The sequence below is a fragment of the Erythrolamprus reginae genome, chromosome 3 (genome assembly GCF_031021105.1).
Source record: "Erythrolamprus reginae isolate rEryReg1 chromosome 3, rEryReg1.hap1, whole genome shotgun sequence".
NCBI lineage: Eukaryota > Metazoa > Chordata > Lepidosauria > Squamata > Dipsadidae > Erythrolamprus > Erythrolamprus reginae.
Window position 1 is genome coordinate 688,516 of NC_091952.1, and position 21,362 is coordinate 709,877.

General features: G+C 48.6%; 1 protein-coding gene across 1 annotated transcript in view; it reads right to left on the minus strand.

Annotated features, from left to right (window-relative positions):
- The window catches only part of LOC139163540 (matrix metalloproteinase-9-like), a 68,610-nt gene extending 53,134 nt beyond the window's left edge, over positions 1 to 15,476 (minus strand). The window contains exons 1-8 of the mRNA XM_070744372.1: positions 15,272 to 15,476; positions 14,657 to 14,886; positions 14,303 to 14,451; positions 13,060 to 13,191; positions 12,796 to 12,969; positions 12,060 to 12,233; positions 8,685 to 8,858; positions 5,732 to 5,887 (exon numbers count right to left, since the gene is read on the minus strand). Of these exons, the coding sequence (XP_070600473.1) occupies positions 5,732 to 5,887; positions 8,685 to 8,858; positions 12,060 to 12,233; positions 12,796 to 12,969; positions 13,060 to 13,191; positions 14,303 to 14,451; positions 14,657 to 14,886; positions 15,272 to 15,430 (1,348 nt within the window). The 5' untranslated portion in view covers positions 15,431 to 15,476. The remainder of the gene's footprint in view (positions 1 to 5,731; positions 5,888 to 8,684; positions 8,859 to 12,059; positions 12,234 to 12,795; positions 12,970 to 13,059; positions 13,192 to 14,302; positions 14,452 to 14,656; positions 14,887 to 15,271) is intronic.
- Positions 15,477 to 21,362: the final 5,886 nt, after the last annotated feature.

A 21,362-nucleotide genomic window follows, 5' to 3' on the forward strand; every position in this document is an offset into this window, starting at 1 on the left:
TCTGTCCCAGGCCCGCCAGAGATCATCTATCAATGCGACCAAAGCAGTTTCCATTGTATTGTTGAATTCTGGCTGGATCTTTCAGGAGAGGGAGGTTGAAAAGTCCAAGCTCTTCCACCTCCAGGTTCTTGGTTAACTCTCTCCCTTCCATTCTCTTCCAAAGGAGTGTTGGAATTTGCTGTCAGGGAACCAAATAGCATCTGAGAAATATTCCACTCCTGTGCTCTCACACAAGGTTCGATTTATTAACATGGCCATTTTGGATTAATGGCCGTTATTCCAACACTGAATTCCTCTTCAGTTCCCCATCCAGGTTAAGGTTCATTTCACATCACCAAACCCACAATCATGTGGGCCAATCTGCTACAGGGATTCACTGGCTTCTTCATTAGTTCAGTTGACCTTAAAAAGGAGGGAAAGGCCATTTTAAATCGCACTTTCAGATCACAGAGGTCAGAAAAACTGCTCCTGGCTGGGACCCGAGACCTAGTGAGAGAAGGAGGAGAGAAAAATAATGGTGCACGAATCATATAACTATGAACCAAAACCAGCAGAAGTTTGGTAGTGATAGGGATTGTTTTGTCCTTTCCGAGACAACCCAAGAAAGAGACCTTGGGGTTTTGGTGGACAGCTCAATGAAGAGGTCAACCCAGTGCGCAGCAGCAGTAAAAAAAGCAAATTCCATGCTTGGCGTGATTAGGAAGGGAATCGAAAATAGGTCAGCAAGGGTTGTGTTGCCTCTGTACAAATCGATGGTGAGACCACACTAGGAGGACTGTTTACAGTTCTGGACACTGCACCTCAAGGAGGATATCATGGAACTGGAAAAGGTGCAAAAAAGGGCCACAAGAATGATAAAGGAAATGGAACCCTTCCCTTATGATACCAGGTTACAACGCCTTGGTCTCTTCAGCCTTGAAAGATGGCGTTGAAGGGGTGACTTGATCAAAGTGTATAAAATCATGGATGGGATAGAAAAGGTGGATAGAGAAAAAATCTTTTCTCTATCACACAATACTAGGACAAGGGGGCACTCCCTAAAGCTCATAGGTAAGAAAGTGAGGACAAATAAAGAGAAATATTTCTCCACCCAGAGGGTCATTGGTTTATGGAATTCACTTCCAGAAGAGGTCGTGACAGCTGTCAGCCTGGATAGCTTCAAGGCAGGATTAGACAGATTCATGGATGCCAAACATATAAATGGTTATTGAAACGGATGTCCAAGTGTTGCCTCTATGTTGGTTGAGGCAGGCAGGATCCCCTTGAGTACCACTTGTTGGGGGTCAAGGGAAAGGGAGGGTCTTGCCTTCTCTTTCTGCTCAAGATCCCATGGACAATTGGGAGGCGACTGTGTGACACAGAATGATGGACGATGGGCTTTGGCCTGATTCAGCATGCCTCTTCTTATGTTCTTACATTGATTTTCTTGCTAAGTACTTGCATTTCAATAAATTGTTAAGGTGTCTGACATGGTGCAGTGTAACACTTGTTTGGCTGTTGTGTTCCGTAGTACCATGTGGAACTTGGGGTGCTGCCCTCTTTGCATAAGGACATCTAGTTTATATGGCAAGATATCGAGATTGCAATCCTTAGTTTGTAGCTTGCAGTCAGAAGTGGAAAGATTGTCCCAGCCACATGCTCTAATGAAGCCATGTGTGCAGCCTCCACTTCCACAGTGCCCCCCGAGGAGGAGGACTGTGTGGACAACTGTTGGCTCAGGAAGATTACATGCAGTGGAGCAAAAACACAGCAATTTTGGTCTCTCTGTATCGAATTCCTATAATGTTCTTACGGATTTAAATGGTAAGGATGCTGTAGATATTAGCGAGGCCCCTGAGGCAGAGAATGAGGGGATGTTCCAAGGGGAAGTTGTTGTAAGTGAGGTGCATAGTGTCACCAAACCATCAAGTGCAGTTAGTAGAAATACAAATGGGGCACATTTTCTTGTGGGTGACAACTGTTAGAGGGGTTGATTTGGGACAGAGGAAGGATGTGGTGAAGCTGATGAGGTGTCTCCCAGGGGCCACTGCCAGCAGGGACAGGAGGCGGATTACAACATTGTCAAGGCTGTGAGTAAAGGTAATAACGTTGATGTGGTGGTGCATCTTGGCACAAATGATTTGTCCCAGAGAAATGTTAATGTAGTAAAAAGATATTTTCAATGTCTAAGTGTGGAGCTGGGTAAAATAACTGATTCAGTGACTTTCTCAGAGGTGATACCAGTTTGTGGCCAGGAGGATAAAACAACTTGTATCAGAGATTTTAATGTGTGTTTAAGGCAGTGGTGTAAAGCTGAAGGTTTTGGCTATATAAGTCATGATGTCAGTAGGTGGTCTAATAGGGAATTGTTTAAGAGGGATTAAGAGAGGTTGCAGGGGCTCAATCCGTTCAGGTATATAAGTCTAAAAGGGCTATCACTCTCTGCATTTGATAGCAAGCAATCCGGAGCAATTTGATAAAATAGAATAAAAAATTGATAGATAGAGGTGCGGGGGGCGGAGGGCTTGTGGCCCGAGCTTCACACCCCATTCAATGGATCTGGGAGGGGCACGGCTAAGGACTCTTCCCCCCGCACAGCACAGCCCCTCCCTTTCCCTGGAAAGCCTTCCAGGGGCCATGGGGGCAAGGGGCCATTGCAGCATTTGGCCCACCAAGCAGAGAGGCTGCCTGTCAGGATGGCTCCACTCAGTATTTAAGAAAAGTAAATCTCAGAGTCCATGGAGAGAGGTGGCATATAATGCCAATAAATAAATAATAAATAAATAAATTTGAATGGGGCGAATCCTGTGCTACTGTGTAGCGAATTATTATAGGCCACTTCTGCAAAAGGTAAAAGTTCACTCCAATTGTCCTGCTGATAATTTAGATAGCAGCGGAGGTACTGGTCTAATACCAAGTTGGCCCTCTCACATGCCCCGTTAGTATGCGGGTGATGTGCGGAGCTTAACCCCTGTGTGGTGCCAAATAGGGCCAAGAACTCCTTCCAAAATCCTGAAGTGAATTGAACCCCCTCGGTCTGAGATAACCCAGTTGGGAACCCCATGAAGCCTGTACACATGCTGAATAAACAGCTTAGCCAATGCTTTAGAGGAAGGGATTTTTGGGCAAGCCACGAATGGAACCTGTTTGGAAAAAAGTAACAACCCAGATCAACGTTTCCCCCCCCACTCTCTGGCAGTTCCACAATAAAATCAATTGATATTTCCTTCCAGGGTGCCCCAGGCCTTGACACATTCTGTAACAGTCCCTGTGGCCGGCCAAGGGCCCTTTTTGCAGTAGCACACATGGGGCAACTGCCCACGTAAGTCTCAATGTCCAAAACTGCCTTCTCAATAAATGCAAGGTTTTCACGAACCCAAAATGACCCATGACCTTAGAGTTGTGGGCTCTTTCCAATACTGTTAACCTTAGGGAGGATGGGACATACAACATAGACCCTATCCACGCTAGCTCATCACATCAACTGCACTCCGAATCATGGGTCAGGAACCACTCATCAGTTTTCAGGACAATGTCAGGATAGCTCCACTCAGTATTTAAGAAAAGTAAAACTCAGAGTCCATTTTGAACTTCGAAGATAAACTTTACTAAATCAGAAATGAATGCCGCAGAAGCAAAGCAAAGTCTGTGGAAAAAGACGCGATAGTTGCCCATATCAAAGTATCCCACATGCCCCCCTTTGGGAAACAGACAACCCCCATTGTCCATCTTCATTGGGTGGATGTATATTCACCGTAGCATCATGCTCATGCACACCACTAATGGACCTCCTTATCTCCTTTTCTCATGAGTAACGAAACTCCCCTGGCCTTCACCAGAAGTAACAAAACTTACTGGGACCCCACCAGTAAACATCCCCTCCCAAATCCCCAAACACCTACCCACCCCCGTTACTTATGACAGATAAAGCATAGTTGAAGGATGAAAGATAGCAAGGTGGACACTGCCCCCATTGGCTGGTCGGCCAGGGAGGGGACGAAGCTGCGTCGAGAGGCATTTGGAAGGAGAGTCCAGGTGGGCGGTGGGTCGTCTCTCACTGTTCAGGGCACAGGATGTCATGCTTGAAGTACCCCATGCGGGTCAACAGGTAGAGGGGGCTCATTTGCCAGCAGAAGGGGAGACTGCGGAAGTGGGACCTCCCTGGAAGAGGGGAAATCAATGAGGGTGAAGGCGAGTGGAGGGCACTGCGGAGTGGCCACAGGGAGGGAATGGCAGGGACCCTCAGGGGAAAGCCCGTCTTGTGTGGCCAAGCAGGCTGGGCTGAGGAGAGGCCCAGGGTTCAGGGACAGCACCCCCATTCCAGCCGAGGCCCTGGGAATCTCCCCCCTAAACTGGATCCATAGCTCCTTCCCAGACCCAGAGCTCCCACCATCTCTCAGCTTTAGGGGGGTCAAAGGGGATTCTTCCTCCCTGCAGGCCTTGGACGGCTGGGGGCATCAACCAGGCAGCACCCTGACCTTCTTCTCAACTTCTCCCCCCAAAGTTGCCTTATTCCCTTGGGGGGCAGGGAGGGAAAGACCCTTGGAGGCCCCGTAGCTTCTCCACTGACATAGATGCAAGTGCCAGAGGTGGGCCAGCAGTCTCCTGCCCATCTACTTTGCAGCCCAGAAGGGAGTCAGGGGAGGGGGCAGAAAGAGCCCCCAGGCCACAAGCATCAACAGGAGGAGAAGTTTCCCCTCACTCCCAGCAATTGTGATCCTCCCAATGAGACTCTTCCTCTACACTGAGGAGGGGGCTCTATCCACTGAATCCAGCCATTCAGGCATGCCCCCCTCTGGCTTAGCTACTCACCCGTCCTAGAAGAAGTGCAGCGCCTCATCAACCACAGAGGAGGAGTCCTCAGCTTCAGTGCGGGCCTGAGAAAGGGAGATGGGCGCCTGGTGCTGAGCACCAGGGTTTTGACCTAGTGGAGGGGGAGAGAACAGGGACCTTGTTAGCACTATGTACATAACTGGTTGGGTTTGGCAACATATAAACAAACTATCAATGCATATTATAGTTTTAAGACTTAGTGTTGCAATTATCCACAAGAGGGAGCCAGCAGCATCCCCTTCTCTCTCTTTGATTATTCTCTGCTATTACTGTTATGTTCTCTGTCACTGCTGTAGTAGAAACTGTGTGTTAAATGCTGGTTTATGTATTTGTAAGCTGAACAAGTAAGATATAGTAATGTATATGTATTGACTGATTTAACTGTGTATGACTAGGATTGTTCTTGACTAAGATATTTGCCAAAGTAAGTAATATTTTATACACTTCATGAATCTGGTTATCAGCCCCACTACTCATATCTCTGGACCATCAGGTGAATATCTGCCCCCTCCACGTTTCCTCTGTGCATCCTTGCTAACTCCAGGGTTACTCTGCACACTTAACAGAGCAACACAAACATCAGGGGTCCAGATTTGGGGGTGGGAGGAGACGGCAGAAAAGTCCCTGCCCTAGTGCAGAAACAGCTCAAGAGTGGAGACTAGGAGGTGGGGAGGGTCTCCTTTGAGGGCGGGAATTGCTAGTGGACTGGAGGACCTCCAGGGGTCCCTCCACATCATGGTAATAAACATGGGCTTCATGTTGTCCATGGAAGGGGCTTGCAGATCAGGGTCACTCAGGACACAGTGGGTAAACAGGACCCTCCAGCCCAGAGCCCTCCGATTCCTTCGAGAGCTTCCCAGGCAGGGCCACGTGGCTGCCTGACTCAACCTCCCCAGCAGTCCCCCACACCCTTTCTCACCATAGAGATCCTGGATTCCTTTGATGTCGTCCAAATGCAGCTGGAAGTTGGCCTGGTAGGCGTACGTGGGGTACATCAGGGCTCCCGTGATATTGGAGTGGTCCAGGCCAAGCGAATGGCCAAACTCATGTGCCGCAACAATGAAGAGGCTGATACCTGGGGGTTCGATGCGATAGCAGAGGGTATTCGTTCGTTCATTCATTCATTCATTCATTCATTCAAGTTGAAAGGGACCTTGCAGGTCATCTAGTCCAACCCCCTGCTCAAGCAGGAACTCAACACCACCCCAGCCAGATAGACTGCCACCTAGTCCGGCTAGATTGGGGCCCTGCCTTGGAGGCCTTACCTGGTGCCCTCAATCGCTAGGGTCCCTGGGTCATCCTCTCCCCTCACCACCCTTCCCCCTGCTGAGGAAGGCACCCCTTCCCCTAGGCCACACGTGGGGAATGTTGGCTCTTCTGTGACATGCGGACTTCAACTCCCAGAACTTTTGAGCTAGCATGATTGGCTGAGGAATTCTGGGAGTTGAAGTCCACAAGTCATAGGGTGCAGTGATTAGAGTGTAAATTGGTGGTGGAGTGGGTAGAGTGCAGCACTGCAAGATATTTTTGCTGCTAATCGGCTGCCAGCAGTTTGACAGATCGAATCACCCCAAGCTCAACATTGACTCAGCCTTCCCTCCTTCCCAGGGGGGTCAAATGAGGACCCCGATTGTTGGGGCAATATATGCTGACTTTGTAAATCGCTTAGAGAGGGCTGGGAAAGCACTAGGCAGCAGGATATGAGTCTAAATGCTATTGCTATTCCTTCCTCCCTCCCTCCCTCCCTCTCTTCCTTCCTTCCTTCCCAGGTGGGTCAAATGAGGACCCCAATTGTTGGGGCAATATATGCTGACTTTGTAAAACTTTGTAAGACTTTGCGATAGAGGGCATGAGTGACTGTGAGCAATGACTCCCTATCCAAATAGGGCCGCAACTGGTGCACCAGGCAAACCTGGGCGAATGCCCCCCTCACCACAGCTGAAAGATGGTGTTCCAATGTTAGCTGTGGATCGAGGAGGACGCCAAAGCTGTGAACCCTCTCTGAGGGGGTCAATAATCCCCCCCAGGGTAATGGATGGACAGATGGAATTGTCCTTGGGAGGCAAGACCCACAGCCAATCCATCTTGTCTGGGTTGAGGTTGAGTTTGTTGACACCCATCCAGACCCCAACAGCCTCCAGACACTGGCACATCACTTCCACTGCTTTGTTGACTGGAGATAGGGTGGAGATGTATTACTGGGTATCATCGGTATCATCGGCATACTGATGGTACCTCACCACAAGCCCTTGGATGATCTCACCCAGCAGTTTCATGTAGATATTAAATAGCAGGGGGAAGAGGACCGACCCCTGAGGCACCCCACAAGGGAGAGACCTAGAGAGCGACCTCTGACCCCCCCACTAATTTTGACTGCGACCGACCGGAGATGTAGGAGGAGAACCACTGGAGAACAGTGCCTCCCACTCCCAACCCCTCCAGCCGGTGCAGAAGGATACCATGGTCGATGGTATTGAAAGCCGCTGAGAGGTCAAGAAGCACCAGGACAGAGGATAAGCCCCTGTCCCGGGCCCGCCAGAGATCATCCATCAATGCGACCAAAGCAGTTTCCGTGCTGTAGCTGGGCCTGAGTCCAGACTGCTGAGTGCCTAGATAATCGGCTTCTTCCAAGGACCGCTGGAGTTGGAGCGCCACCACCTTCTCAACAACCTTCCCCATAAAGCGAAGATTGGAGACTGGACGGTAGTTATTAAGCATGGCTGGGTCCAGGAAAGGCTTCTTGAGGAGGGGGCGCACAAGTGCCTCCTTATAAGGAGCTGGAGAGGACCCCCTCCCCAAAGAGGCGTTGACAATCTCCTGGACCCAGCTCCGTGTCACCTCTCGGCTGGCCAAAACCAACCAAGAGGGACACGGTACCAATAAACAGGTGTCGGAACTCACAGCCCCAATGGCCTTGTCCATTTCATCAGGTGTCACCAAGTCAAACTCCTTCCAGACAGATAGACAAATACGTTTAGCCCCAGTCACCTCGACTGACTCATTGTCAGCTGATACTGCTATACAATTGGAGTTGAGGTCCGCCCGATCCGAGCGACTTTATCAGCGAAAAATGAGTTAAATTCCTCCAAACTGCCCTGCAAGGGCTCCCCAACTCCCCCCTGATTTAGAAGGAAGAGGGTCACTCTAAACAGAGCGGCCAGGCAAGATTCCGCTGATGCAATCAAGGTGACATGCCACGCGCATCTTGCTGCCTTGAGCGCCACTTTGTAAGTCTTAATAAAAGCTTTTACAAGTGTTCGATCGGATTCAGACTTACTCTTTCTCCATCGCTTCTTTAGACATCTCTTCTGGCATTTCAACTCCCTGAGCTCCTCGTTGAACCATGGAGCTCTACGGGGTCTAGTGCCAAAGAGAGGTCACATTGGCACAATTCGGTCAAGAGTCTCTGCTGCAGCCTTGTTCCAGGCCTCAGCGAAAGACTCCGCCGAGCTGTGGACGAGTGAATCTGGTAAAACCCCAAGCGCCCTCTGGGTCCATCAGGTGTCTGGGGCAGAACCTCCGAATTGGTTCCACCTCCCTGTGGGGGAGGATTGGAGCCAGGAAATCAAGCCGCAGAAGGAAATGGTCTGACCATGACAAAGGCAATGCTTCTAAGCCCCTTGCACCAAAAGCGGATGGAATGCCGCTAACTTCCCTCTGAAATGGTACCTATTGGTCTACTCACGCTTGCTTTCCATCAGGAGCTGGAGCAAAGGATGGGACCTCACTCTGCCTGGCGCACGGCACTCGGGCCGTCATCTGACAAGCTCAGTATTGTTAATGGCCGAGCTACTCGTGCCCAGTGGGTGTGTGTGCTGAGCCCCCTACCCACCGTCTTCCCAGGGGGCCAGTGAAAGTAGCTTTCCCCCTACCTTCGCCAGGGCAAAAGCCCCACTTCTGGTCTGTGTCGTAGTTCCTGGTGGTGGCACACCAGAGCCTCCCGTTAGCCTGTCCCTCCGTGGTGCAGCTGCTGAACGACCTGCCCCCAAAAATGAAGGGGAAGGCGCAGGGCTCGCCCTGGGAGTTCCCGCCAGTCACGGCCGTGTCTGCAGGGGGGAAGGGAAGTGGTCAGCCATGGCCCCCAGCGGTTGAAACGGCCCAATAGGAACCACCGAAGCCCCAAAGCCAGTGATGGGTTAGGTACGCAGAACTGGTAGAAATAATTGGATTTTTTCTCTTTTTTTCCCTTCTGGGCTCTGGGTATCTTTTTCCTATTGCAGTAAATGAGGTTGAATGTCTATAATTTTACAAGAGCTGTGTGTGCACATGTGTGTGTTTGTATAGTAGACAATGCATATTTTTGCGTGCCTGTATATAATATCTAGGTACAGCTATGGCATTTATACATAGAAACATAGAAACATAGAAGACTGACGGCAGAAAAAGACCCCATGGTCCATCTAGTCTGCCCTTTTACTATTTCCTGTATTTTATCTTACAATGGATATATGTTTATCCCAGGCATGTTTAAATTCGGTTACTGTGGATTTACCAACCACGTCTGCTGGAAGTTTGTTCCAAGGATCTACTACTCTTTCAGTAAAATAATACTTTCTCATGTTGCCTTTGATCTTTCCCCCAACTAACTTCAGATTGTGTCCCCTTGTTCTTGTGTTCACTTTCCTGTTAAAAACACTTCCCTCCTGAACCCTATTTAACCCTTTAACATATTTAAATGTTTCGATCATGTCCCCCCTTTTCCTTCTGTCTTCCAGACTATACAGATTGAGTTCATTAAGTCTTTCCTGATACGTTTTATACTTGAGACCTTCCACCATTCTTGTAGCCCGTCTTTGGACCCGTTCAATTTTGTCAATATCTTTTTGTAGGTGAGGTCTCCAGAACTGAACACAGTACTCCAAATGTGGTCTCACCAGCGCTCTATATAAGGGGATCACAATCTCCCTCTTCCTGCTTGTTATACCTCTAGCTATGCAGCCAAGCATCCTACTTGCCTTTCCTACTGCCCGACCACACTGCTCACCCATTTTGAGACTGTCAGAAATCACTACCCCTAAATCCTTCTCTTCTGAAGTTTTTGCTAACACAGAACTGCCAATGCAATACTCAGATTTAGGATTCCTTTTCCCCAAGTGCATTATTTTACATTTGGAAACATTAAACTGCAGTTTCCATTGCTTTGACCATTTATCTAGTAACGCTAAATCATTTACCATATTACAGACCCCTCCAGGAATATCAACCCTATTGCACACTTTAGAGTCATCGGCAAATAGGCAAACCTTCCCTACCAGACCTTCCCCTATGTCACTCACAAACATATTAAAAAGAATAGGACCCAGAACAGACCCTTGTGGCACACCGCTTGTAACCTGTCTCTGCTCAGAATACTCGCCATTAACAATAACTCTCTGATGTCTATGCTTCAGCCAGCTTGAAATCCACTGAACTATCCAGGGATTAAGTCCAATCTTCACTAATTTATCTATCAGCTCTTTATGTGGAACCGTATCAAAGGCTTTGCTGAAGTCCAGATAGGCAATATCCACGGCACCACCTTGATCCAACACCTTTGTGACATAGTCAAAGAACTCAATGAGATTAGTCTGACACGATTTGCCTTCAGTAAAGCCATGCTGATTTGGGTCCAATAAGTTATTGTTTTTTAGATGCTGATTTATCCTCTTTTTGAGTAGAGTCTCCATCATTTTAACTACAACTGATGTCAAGCTAACTGGCCTGTAGTTTCCAGCTTCTTCTCTACTGCCCTTCTTGTGGATAGGCACAACACTGGCCATTCTCCAATCCTCAGGAACATCTCCTGTTAACAGGGATTGGTTAAACAAATCAGTCAGGGGGGTAGCAATGACAGATCTGAGTTCTTTAAGAACTCTGGGATGGATGCCATCTGGACCCATTGCCTTATTTATCTTTAATCTTTCAAGTTCTTCTAAGACATCGGCTTCTAAGATCACTGGAGCTGAATCCGTACAGCTGGAAGCAATGCTATATCCCTCTATAGTATTATTTTGTAAGGTGTCCTTTGAGAAAACTGAACAGAAGTAGCTATTGAAATGGTCAGCGATCTCCTTATTCCCATTAATGCATGTATTATTCCCGGTACTAAGCTTTGTGATGCTGCAGTTTTTCTTCTTCCTATCACTAATATATCTGAAGAAGGTTTTATCCCCCTTCTTTACAGATTTTGCTATTTCTTCCTCTTTTGAGGCTTTAGCAGCATATATTATCTGTTTCGCCTCCTTCTGCCTCATTTTATACACCTCTCTATCAGCTATACTTCCAGACTCTTTATACCTCCTATAGGCAGCCTTTTTTTCATTGACTATAGCCCTTACATCATTGCTAAACCATAGCGGTTTCTTCTTCCTTTTACCTTTAGTTACTTGCTTTACATAAAGTCTTGTGGCTTTTAAGATGGCCTTTTTTAATACAGTCCACTGGGTGCTCGCTCCTGCCATTTTATCCCTCCCCTTTAATTCATTATTTAAATATTCCCCCATTGCATTAAAATTTGTTTTTCTGAAATCCAATACTTTGGTTGCAGTATAGGATTGCTCACAATCAGTTTTTACATCAAACCACAAACATAGATGGTCGCTGCAACCTAAATTTTCTCCCACCTTGACCTCTGAAACCCGATTCCCATTCGTAAAAACTAAATCTAGAATATTCTTTCCTCTAGTTGGTGTCTTAACTAGCTGTGCCATAGCTGCTCCTGTAAAGGCCTCTACTATATTCTTACTTTTGCATGTAAGGGCACTGGGGATATTCCAGTCAACATCAGGCATGTTGAAATCACCCATAACCACAATATCTCCCTTTACTGCCATTAGGGTAGAATTAAATAGTACATTTTTGATGTTCAGTCATAGTAAATAGAGAGGGAAATTGTCTCTCTTTGAGGTGAGGAGAGGCCAGGCACCCTAAACCCAACCCTTGATGTGAGTGACATCAATTTGGCCACCCTTATGCCAGTCACACGACCTTTAAGCCATCCTCCAGTCACATGATCATCAAGCAACCCCTGGTCACATGGATGGCAAGACACACCCACAAAATAAGCCACGCCCACAGCATGGTAGTTAAATGTTTTTGCAGCCCTTCACTGCCCAAAGCTGAAGGTGAGAATCTCAGGGCTGGTCCATGGGCTCTGCAGCTGCAGGCCCCCCCCCCCACTAATGCCAAAACTGAGGGTGTCTCTGAGCACGTGCAGAGTGCTTTCCCCACCCTGCACCCCATCCTGAATGCCACGTGGTCCCACGTACCTCTATTCGGGCACAAGCCGTATTTCTTGTCCTGGTCATAGTTGGCGGTGGTTGCGCACCAGCGGGAGCCGTCTGTGCTCCCGTCGGTGGTGCATCCCTGGTAGGATGTGCCGTTGAAGACGAAGGGGAAGACGCACCTCGCCCCATTGCTGTTCCCATCGAAGGTGAAGAGGACTAGCAAAGCAGCCAGGAAAAAGGGATTCGACCAATAATTCCAGGGAACCAAACTTCCCCCATTGCCTTCCCTGGGGAGGCAGCTCAGCCCCACTTGTTATTTGTTCATTCCTTAAATTTATAGCCACCCAATCATGTAAGTGACTCACAACTAAACAAGAAGCACATTGCTTGAGGGGAGGGACACTTTAAGAAGCCCCGCCCACCAGCTCCTGGTTAGATTGTCATTGGGGCCCTGTTTGCTCCCCCTCCTTTCCCCCCTGGGAGGGACTGTGCAACTTTCCAAAGGCAGATGCCCCCTTTTGGCCATCACACATCTCCCCACAGTCTTTAAGAGCTGGGGTAGCGCAGTGGTTAGAGTGCAGCACTGCAGACTACTTCAGCTAACTGCTAGCTGTAGTTCAACAGTTCAAACCTCACCACCAGCTCTAACCGGTGCTGCACTCTAACCATTGAGCCACCCCATCTCTAGAAGACCTCAGAGATCTATTCCTATTCTGCCCTGTCCAATTCCATTCCATCCCCCCCCCCCTTTCCGTCTTCCCAAGTCCTGGCCACTCACGTTCACTGGCGCAGAAGCCGTACATGTGGTCCTGGTCAAAGTTGGGGGTGGTGGCACACCAGCGCAGCCCGTCTTGTCTCCTATCGGTGGTGCAGGAGGAGTAGCTGTTGCCATTGGAGACGAAGGGGAAGTGGCACGGAGCACCATTGGCATTGCCAAAGTAGGTCTTCAACACTGCTCAGAGAAGAAAAAGGAGAACTGGGCATCAGGCGGACGAAGCTCCAGGGCCCAGAGAAGCTCCAGCCGGAAAGGGGGTCCACTCACCGACCCCGTTGCCCAGCGTCCAGAACTCATCTTCATCAAAATGGGCATCCCCATTGATTGAGTATCCACCAGGAGCGAAGGCATGGGCCAGAACTCCACCCTCACCGTCAAATTTGTATGGGTCACCGTGGTCTGTGGGGGAGGAGAGAGGTCACAATCTGAGCAGGAATTATTATTATTATTATTATTATTATTATTATTATTAGTAGTAGTAGTAGTAGTAGTAGTAGTAGTAGTAGCAGCAGCAGCAGCAGCAGCAGCAGTAGTATGCCTCGGTGCAGCCCTGTGCGAAATCTTAGTCATATACACTGCAGAATGATAGCAGTGGTGTAATTATGTGGGTTAGCCAGTAAAAGACACAGACAGTGTGCAAATAGTAGCAATAGCTTACAAAACACACACAGTTTCTCAAAGATAACCTCCCCCCCCACACACACACAGGGAACAGTGCTGGCGCCCTCATGGCCAAACCAGTCAAAGGTCTTAAAGACATATTAAATCTTTACAGTCACAGACTTCCATTGGTAGTTTACTACATGGCAACCCCAAAACAAGTAAGGACCAATGTAGGTCATCTAGTCTAACCCCTTGCTCAGGGAGGAGTCCACACACAGAGAGAGAGACAGACAGACACACAAACAAACACACACATATCTAAGATATTTTTGCTGATAATAAAAAGGAAGGTAGACTACTATATTTTGGGCTTATTTCCCTTCATCAGGTAGCCACACCCTTATTGGGATTTGAATCTGGGGCCTCTGCCTTGTAAGTCTTAGCCATTAGGCTACAGGCTCATCTCCTGTGTCAGCTTGTACCAGGGGAGGGGTATGTGTGATTTTTTTTTTTTGTTGAGTCACCCTGGTATATTGAAGGAGCATCACAGCTTCCTTTTTGCCTCTCGGACCCACCAGGAGTCATATTCCAAGGCAGATATACTTTTTTATAGCTGACAACTATAATCTATAGGTGTAACATAATTTTACTGATAATGGAAATGAAATGAAAAACTATATATTTATATATTTTTGGTGATAAGTGAAAAGGAAGGGAACCTGTGATAGATCTATTTCAACCTTGTTAGTTATCATCAGACAGACATACCCTTACTGGGATTTGAACTTGTAGCCTTCTGCATGCATGGCAAGATATTAATTATATATATAATTCTTTCAGGTCTCCAGACAGATAGGGGAGAGGGCGATCCCAGCTACCCCCACCTCCACCCTCCCCTCCCACTCACTTTGAGTTCCGAACTTGATGAGAATGTCCACCTCTCCATCTTGCTGTTGGGTGAAGGTGAGGGGCGTCACCTGGCTCCAGACATCGAAGGCTCGGGCGAAGGCGTCCTCGATGATGGAGCTATCCAGGTCAGGGGAATGGTTGACCACCCTGCAGAAGAGTCGAGGAGGCTCAGAGGCTGCCTGGCACCTTCAAGTAAGCCCCCCGTCCAGCCCCCTCCTCACACACACAAACACGGGGAAGCACAGGTGGGCCTCGAGGGAGGGCAGCTTTCCCCAGTCTATTGCACCCCCGCGCAGGAATCTTGGGGTCCCTATCCGCTTGCGGCTAGACACAGGGGCCCCTGCTGGCTCACCGGTACGAGAGGCCCGTGTGGTCCCACGTGGGCCTGCCCTCGAAGGTTTTGTAGCGACCCACGTCGGGGACCCCGCAGCGGGGCGCGCGCATGGCCGTGAGGGTGGCGGCGTCCAGCTCCCCTGTTTCCGGCAAGCCCAGCCGCTTCTGCATGGCCTTCAGGGGGGTCTCCAGCATCATCTGCGCCTCAGGGTTGGTCGCCTCCAAGTACCCGTAACGCTGTAGGTAGCGCTGCGGAGAGAGAGAGAGAGAAACGGGCGCTAGCTGTCAGGGGAAGGGCTCTATGGTCAAGCGGCGGGTGGGCCCTGGGGTTGACCCCCAACCCTCCTCCCGGGACCGGATCCCTCGGATCGCCTCCACAGTCTCCGGGAGTCCCTGGCGGGGCTGCCTTCTCACAACCTGACCGGGGTCGGGCGAGCGGAGCGCACCGACACTTAAGGCTCCCGGCGCCAGCGGGGGACTCGAGGCAACCGGGTGCCCCGGAGGGACAGCGGCGCCCCTCTCGCCCTCCTGCCGCGCTCGGGCTCTCTCGGGCTCCGGCGGAGTAGGAAGGCGGGGGGGGGGCGTGATTCGGTCCAGCGGAGGCGCCGCCAGAGCGCGCAGCTCGGAGACTCACGGCGGCCAGCTCCCTGTCGCTTTGGGGGTTAAGGGCGTCCCCGGGGAAGGTGATGACCACGGGGCCCTTCCCTTCCGTCGGAGCGGCCCGCGGACAGGGCAGCGGCGGGAGCACCAGGAGGAGGAGGAGGAGGAGGCCGGCCGGGGCTGGGATGCTCATGGCTGCGGAGGGTCTCGGGCAGGGCGCGTCTCTCCTTCGCGGGCTCTGCGGGAAGTGCGAAGCTCAGGCGAGCACAGCCATCTGCAGCCCGACTGTCGGCGAGGCCCTTTATGGTCGACGGGGAGGGGGGAGGAGGCGGGTGGGAGGCTGAGCCAGCTGCCGTCCCTCCCCGGTGGAAGAGGGGCAGAACCGGCGGGGCGCTGCCCCCTTCCCCGCCTGGTCTCACCAGGAAACGCGAAAGGCGGCCGTCACCAGCCAAGGGGTCCAAGAGGGCGGCCGTCCGCCTCCACTGGGGGCTCGGAGGCCGCTGCAGCCAGGAACCCCCGACCCCCGCCGCATCTACCTCCCGAGTCCTTCGTGGGGTGACCCCGGAGCCCTTCAGGCGCTGCCCCACTCGCCCCTCCCGCCCTCTGATATTTATGTACTACACAGGGCTACCAAGAAATACTTTTTCTAGCCATCGCACTTGACCTTGTACTTTTCTGAATCATTTTTCTGTTCTGATTTCAAAAATGTCTATAGTTTCTGGGTAGCAGCTACAGTTTCCAGCGAGCAGCATCGTTATTATAAGGGATAGGAAATATATTGGCCACATTAAGAAAACAGTAATTCCCACATACATAGAAAATGTAAAAGTAACCTCATAACAAAAATGCTTCCTTATCAGAAACTTTATGCGATAGAGGAAAACTAAGCATAGTTTTGGAATCAGCACATCAAACTCCATAGAACTGACATGTTACCTTTGCTCATGATTTTTTCTCTGCTGACAATAGAATAGAGTAGAATGGAATGGAATGGAATAGAATAGAATTCTTTATTGGCCAAGTGTGATTGGACACACAGGGAATTTGTCTTGGTGCAAATGCTCTCAGTGTACATAAAAGAAAATATACATTTGTCAAGAAACATGTGGTAACACTTAATGATTGTCATAGGGGTCAAATGAGCAATGGAAAAACAATCAATATTAATAACAAATCTTAAGGATACAAGCCACAAGTTATAGTCATACAGACCTAAGTGGGAGGAAAAGGGTGATAGGAATGATGAGAAAAAACTAGGAGTAATAGTAGTGCAGACTTAGTAAATAGTTTGACAGTGTTGAAGGAATTATTTGTTTAGCAGAGTGATGGCATTCGGGGGAAAACTGTTCTTGTGTCTAGTTGTCTTAGTGTGTGGTGCTCTGTAGCGACGTTTTGAGGGTAGGAGTTGAAATTTTTTTTTTTTAGTTCTTTCTGCTAGTATCGACATGAAGACCTTATAATCTGCGTACAGCAGTGATATTGGTCAATAATTCTGTAAATATTTTCACTACCCTCTTTTTGACTGCTCTTTTTGACTGCTCTGTCCTGGGCTGGGGAAGAAACTCCTGGAGCCCTTCCTTCCTTCCTTCCTTCCTTCCTTCCTTCCTTCCTTCCTTCCTTCCTTCCTTCCTTCCTTCCTTCCTTCCTGCCTCCTTCCACCAAGTGGACATAAATACCGTAGAAAGTGTTGAGCGATAGTTTATGAGAGGAGCCCCCCACTCCTCTACCCACAAGAGAATCCCCTACGGAACCAGACTTGAAATGCTGGGCTTAGAAAGCTGAGAGGCTACGTCGCCTTAAACACGACCTAAGCAAAGCCTATAAAATCATCTTCTACAACGTCCTTCCTGTCAACGGCTACTTCAGTTTCAACCACAACAACACACAAGCACACAACAGATACAAACTCAAAGTGAACCGCTCCAAACCCGACTGCAGGAAATACATCTTTAGTAACCACCGCGTGCCTTCCATCCCCTGTTCTAACGTTTCTTTGTTTCTTTCTTTGTTTACTATTAATTAGACTTCTATGCTGCACTTGGGGCTCAGCCTGAAGCAGAAACGGGGTTGGCTCTTCTGGCCTGCTGCACGGACGGTCAGTCTGGGGTGCTGCATTCATTTATTTGGGGCTGGAGGTGTGTGAAGGTGGCCCTTTGTGATTTGTTCAGACAAGCTTTTCAAGGGGAGCATGCTGGGTGGCTGTGGTTGCGTATTGATTGGTGCTAAATCCAGGTTAACCGAGCACTGATCCACAGAAGGAGAGAGTGGGAAGGGGCCTTGGGGGTAAATAATAACAACACCACAGTTGGCAGGGACCTTGGAGGTCTTCTAGTCCAACCTCCTGCTTAGGCTGGGAACCCTACACTACTTCAGACAGATGGTCATCCAACATCTGCTTACAAACTTCTAGTGTTGGAGCATTCACAACTTCTGGAGGCAAGCTGTTCCACTGGTGAATTGTTCTGACTGTCAGGAAATGTCTCCTTAGTTCTAAGTTGCTTCTCTCCTTGTTTAGTTTCCACCCATTGCTTCTTGTTCTACCCTCAGGGGCTTTGGAGAATAGCCTGACTCCTTCTTCTTTGTGGCAACCCCTGAGATATTGGAAGGTGCTAGCCTGTCTCCCTTGGTCCTTCTCATCATCAAACTAGCCATGCCCAGTTCCTGCAACTGTTCTTCACACGATTTAGCCTCCGGTCCATTAGAAGATTTGGCCTTCTGACCCAACAAGGAAACCCTAGACCAGTGATGGCCGGGTGCCAAAAGGGCCTGCATGTGGACAATAGCACACATGCACCGGCCCACATGCCCTCCCCCACGTATGTGCAAACACACCCACATTTCCCATCATGCACGCAGGTCTCATTGAAGCCTCCAGACTTCAGGGAGACCCGTTGGGCCATTTTTTGGCCTCCCCAGGCTCTGGAGTTTTCCCTGAAGCCTGGGAGGGTGAAAAACAGCCTCCCCAGCCCTCTGGTGTTGTGGTTGGCTCTGGCCGAGCTCCTGCCCCAAGGAATGTGGAGGTGGATATGAGGGAAACATCCACATGCCATAGGCCTGTTTTGTCCCAATAGAATCTTCCAACGAAGCCTCCTCTGACGAAGGAAGCGTGAGTAGCAGGGAAGAGGGGAGTTTGGCAGACAGCCCAGGAGGAGATCAATCATCCTTATTATCCCTGGATTCTGAACAAGAACGTATGAAGGACCCACGCATGCGTAGAGTGAGGCATAGGAGAGAACAACTGAAGGATTACTACAGGAGATAAGTGAGGCCACCTGTGCTTGGGTGGGGCTGCTGTAATTAGTGCTACAGATAAAAAGAGCAGCATGCTTGTTTAGCCTTGTGGAAGTTTATCTGATTCATCGTTTCATCAAGATCGTGGTTTTGCTGTTTCCCTGTTCAAGACTGTGTGTGGCCTTTCTGGACTTTGGAATTGGACTCAATTTCCCAGTTACTGGGTGAGAAAATGGATTGCATTTAACCTGTGCCTTGTGTGTACCAGAAAATCCCTTTGACATTTAAAAAGGGAGTTTTTTCTGCTTTTCTGTTGATAAAGACTTTTGGTTTTCCTTCTATCGTGTGGTGTGTGTCTTTTTGGACTAATTACCCTGTAATTACAGGTGGTTGGGACACACCGGCAGAACATCTGGAAGGCCAAAAATCAGCTTGGCAGGCTGGAGGTGACACAGGGCAACATCTTCTGTGTCCTCACATATGGCTCCTCATGGCACCTGTGACACACATGCCATAGGTTTGCCACCACTGCCCTCGACCACTTCAGACAACCTCTTTTAAAAACCTCCAAGGGTGGAGCACCCACAACTTCTGGTGGCATGCCATTCTGCTGGTTAATTTTCCTCACTGATAGGAAATTTATCCTTAATTCCAGAATCCTTGATCATTTCTCACCCATTGCCTCTTGTTCTACCCTCAGGTGCTTTGGAGAATAGCCTGACTCCTTGTTTGGGGCAGCCCCTGAGATATTGGAAGGCTGCTATCCTGTCTCCCCTGGTCCTTCTTTCCATCAAATTAGCCATGCCCAGTTCCTGTAACCTTTCTTCGTAGGTTCCAGTCCCCTAATCCTCTTTCTGGCTCTTCTCGGTGATCTTGGCACAGTGAACTTGGCAAAATACAAGACACTCAAATCCTGTGGGCTAAATCTATTTATTCAAAACATTTAGATAATATTGGGTTGGATAATATTGATTCACCCATAAAGCCCTACATGGCATGGGACCAGATTACCTATGGGACCGCCTTCTGCCGCATGAGTCCCAGCGGCTGGTCAGGTCCCACAGAGTCGGCCTTCTCCAGGTCCCATCAGCCAGACAATGTTGTCTTGCGGGGCCTAGGGGAAGAACCTTCTCTGTGGTGGCCCCAGACCCCTGTAGATCCACACTGCCCCCACTCTCCTTGCCTTCCCTAAAGTTTTAAAGACCCACCCATGCTGACAGGCCTTGGGACATTTAAATTTTAATAACTTTCCCCCCACCCCAGTGAATACATTTGTCTCAGGAGAAGGGCGGCATAGAAATTGAATTAATAAATAAATGATAAATAAATAAATTTGCATGGACTGTATTAATAGAGGCCACCTTAATAGCCACTGGACTGTATGTAAGGCAAATATGATTTAGCAATGATGTAAGGGCTATAGTCAGTGAAAAAAAGGCTGCCTATAGGAGGTATAAAGAGTCTGGAAGTATAGCTGATAGAGAGGTTTATAAAATGAGACAGAAGGAGGAGAAACAGATAATATATGATGCTCAATGAAATTAGTCTGACATGATTTGCCCACAGTAAAGGAATGTTGGTTTGGTTCCAATAAGTTACTGTTTTTTAGGTGCTGATTTATCCTCTTTTTGAGTAGAGTCTCCATCATTTTAACTACAACTGATGTCAAGCTAACTGGCCTGTAGTTACCAGCTTCTTCTCTACTGCTGTTCCCAACTCTTACCGGATTAGGGCTGGAAAGAAACATTTGGAGCAAGTAGAGCAGTGGAAAAAAAACCCTACAAAGATAGGGCTTGGGAAACATTCTTGGGAAACATTCTCTGCAGAGAGTAACAATGAAAGAGCTTGGAAACATTAATAGAACCTGGTGAGGGCTGGAAAGAAACATTTGGAGCATGTAAAGCAATGAAAAAAATCTACAAAGACGGGGTTTGGAAAACATTCTCTGCAGAGAGTAACAATGAAAGAGCTTAAAATCCGGTAAGAGTTTGGGAACATCATTTGCATCTGGTTACAGCTAGAAAGAAACGTACTCGGAGCAAGTTAGAGCAATGGAAGAAACCCTGCAAAGACTTAGGGCTTGGAAAACATTCTTTGCAGAGAGTAACAGTAAAAGAGCTGGGAAGATTGTGAGCAGCAAGTTAGGGCTGGGGGAAAAACTCTACATTCAGAGTATAAGAAGCACCCAAATTATCAGTTTTTTTTAGGGAGGAAAAGGGTGCGTCTTATACTCCAGAAATATGGTAATCTTCATTCAAATTACATAAATTTATATAGATTATTACCATTACCTAACATTGGTCAATTAGTCAAATTTATATCAATTTATACCCCATTAATATATTCCATTCATCTAACATAACAAAAGAAATCAAACACAAAAAGGAATTGTTATTATAATAATCAAAACCCACTCATCCAGTTCTTTTAAACCTCCTGTTTATATATGATACAACATTTACTTTACTTAAGTCTAACTTCATTCTGATAACATATAAATATTGACCAACTTAAGGCATCATAAAAGAGCAAAAAGAGGTTATTGTCCGAGGTGCCCATGCCTGGATGAAGGGAAGGTCTGGATGGGAGTCGACAGGATCAGACTTCACCCTGACAAGACCCGATGGCTGTGGGCACTGCCTCCCAAAGATCACATTGCCTGTCCACCTTTGGTTCTGAGGGGGGAGGAATTACCCCCTCAGAATGGGTTTGCAATTTGGCCGTTCTCCTGGCTAGGGTTAGACCAACCCCTGACAGCTGTGGCTGGGTGGAACCTTTCCACAGGTTTGCCTAGTGCACCAATTGCGACCCTACTTGGATCGAGAGACTCTTCTCACAGTCACCCATGCCCTTATCACCTCACGGCTAGATTATACGCCCAGGTGCACCCACAC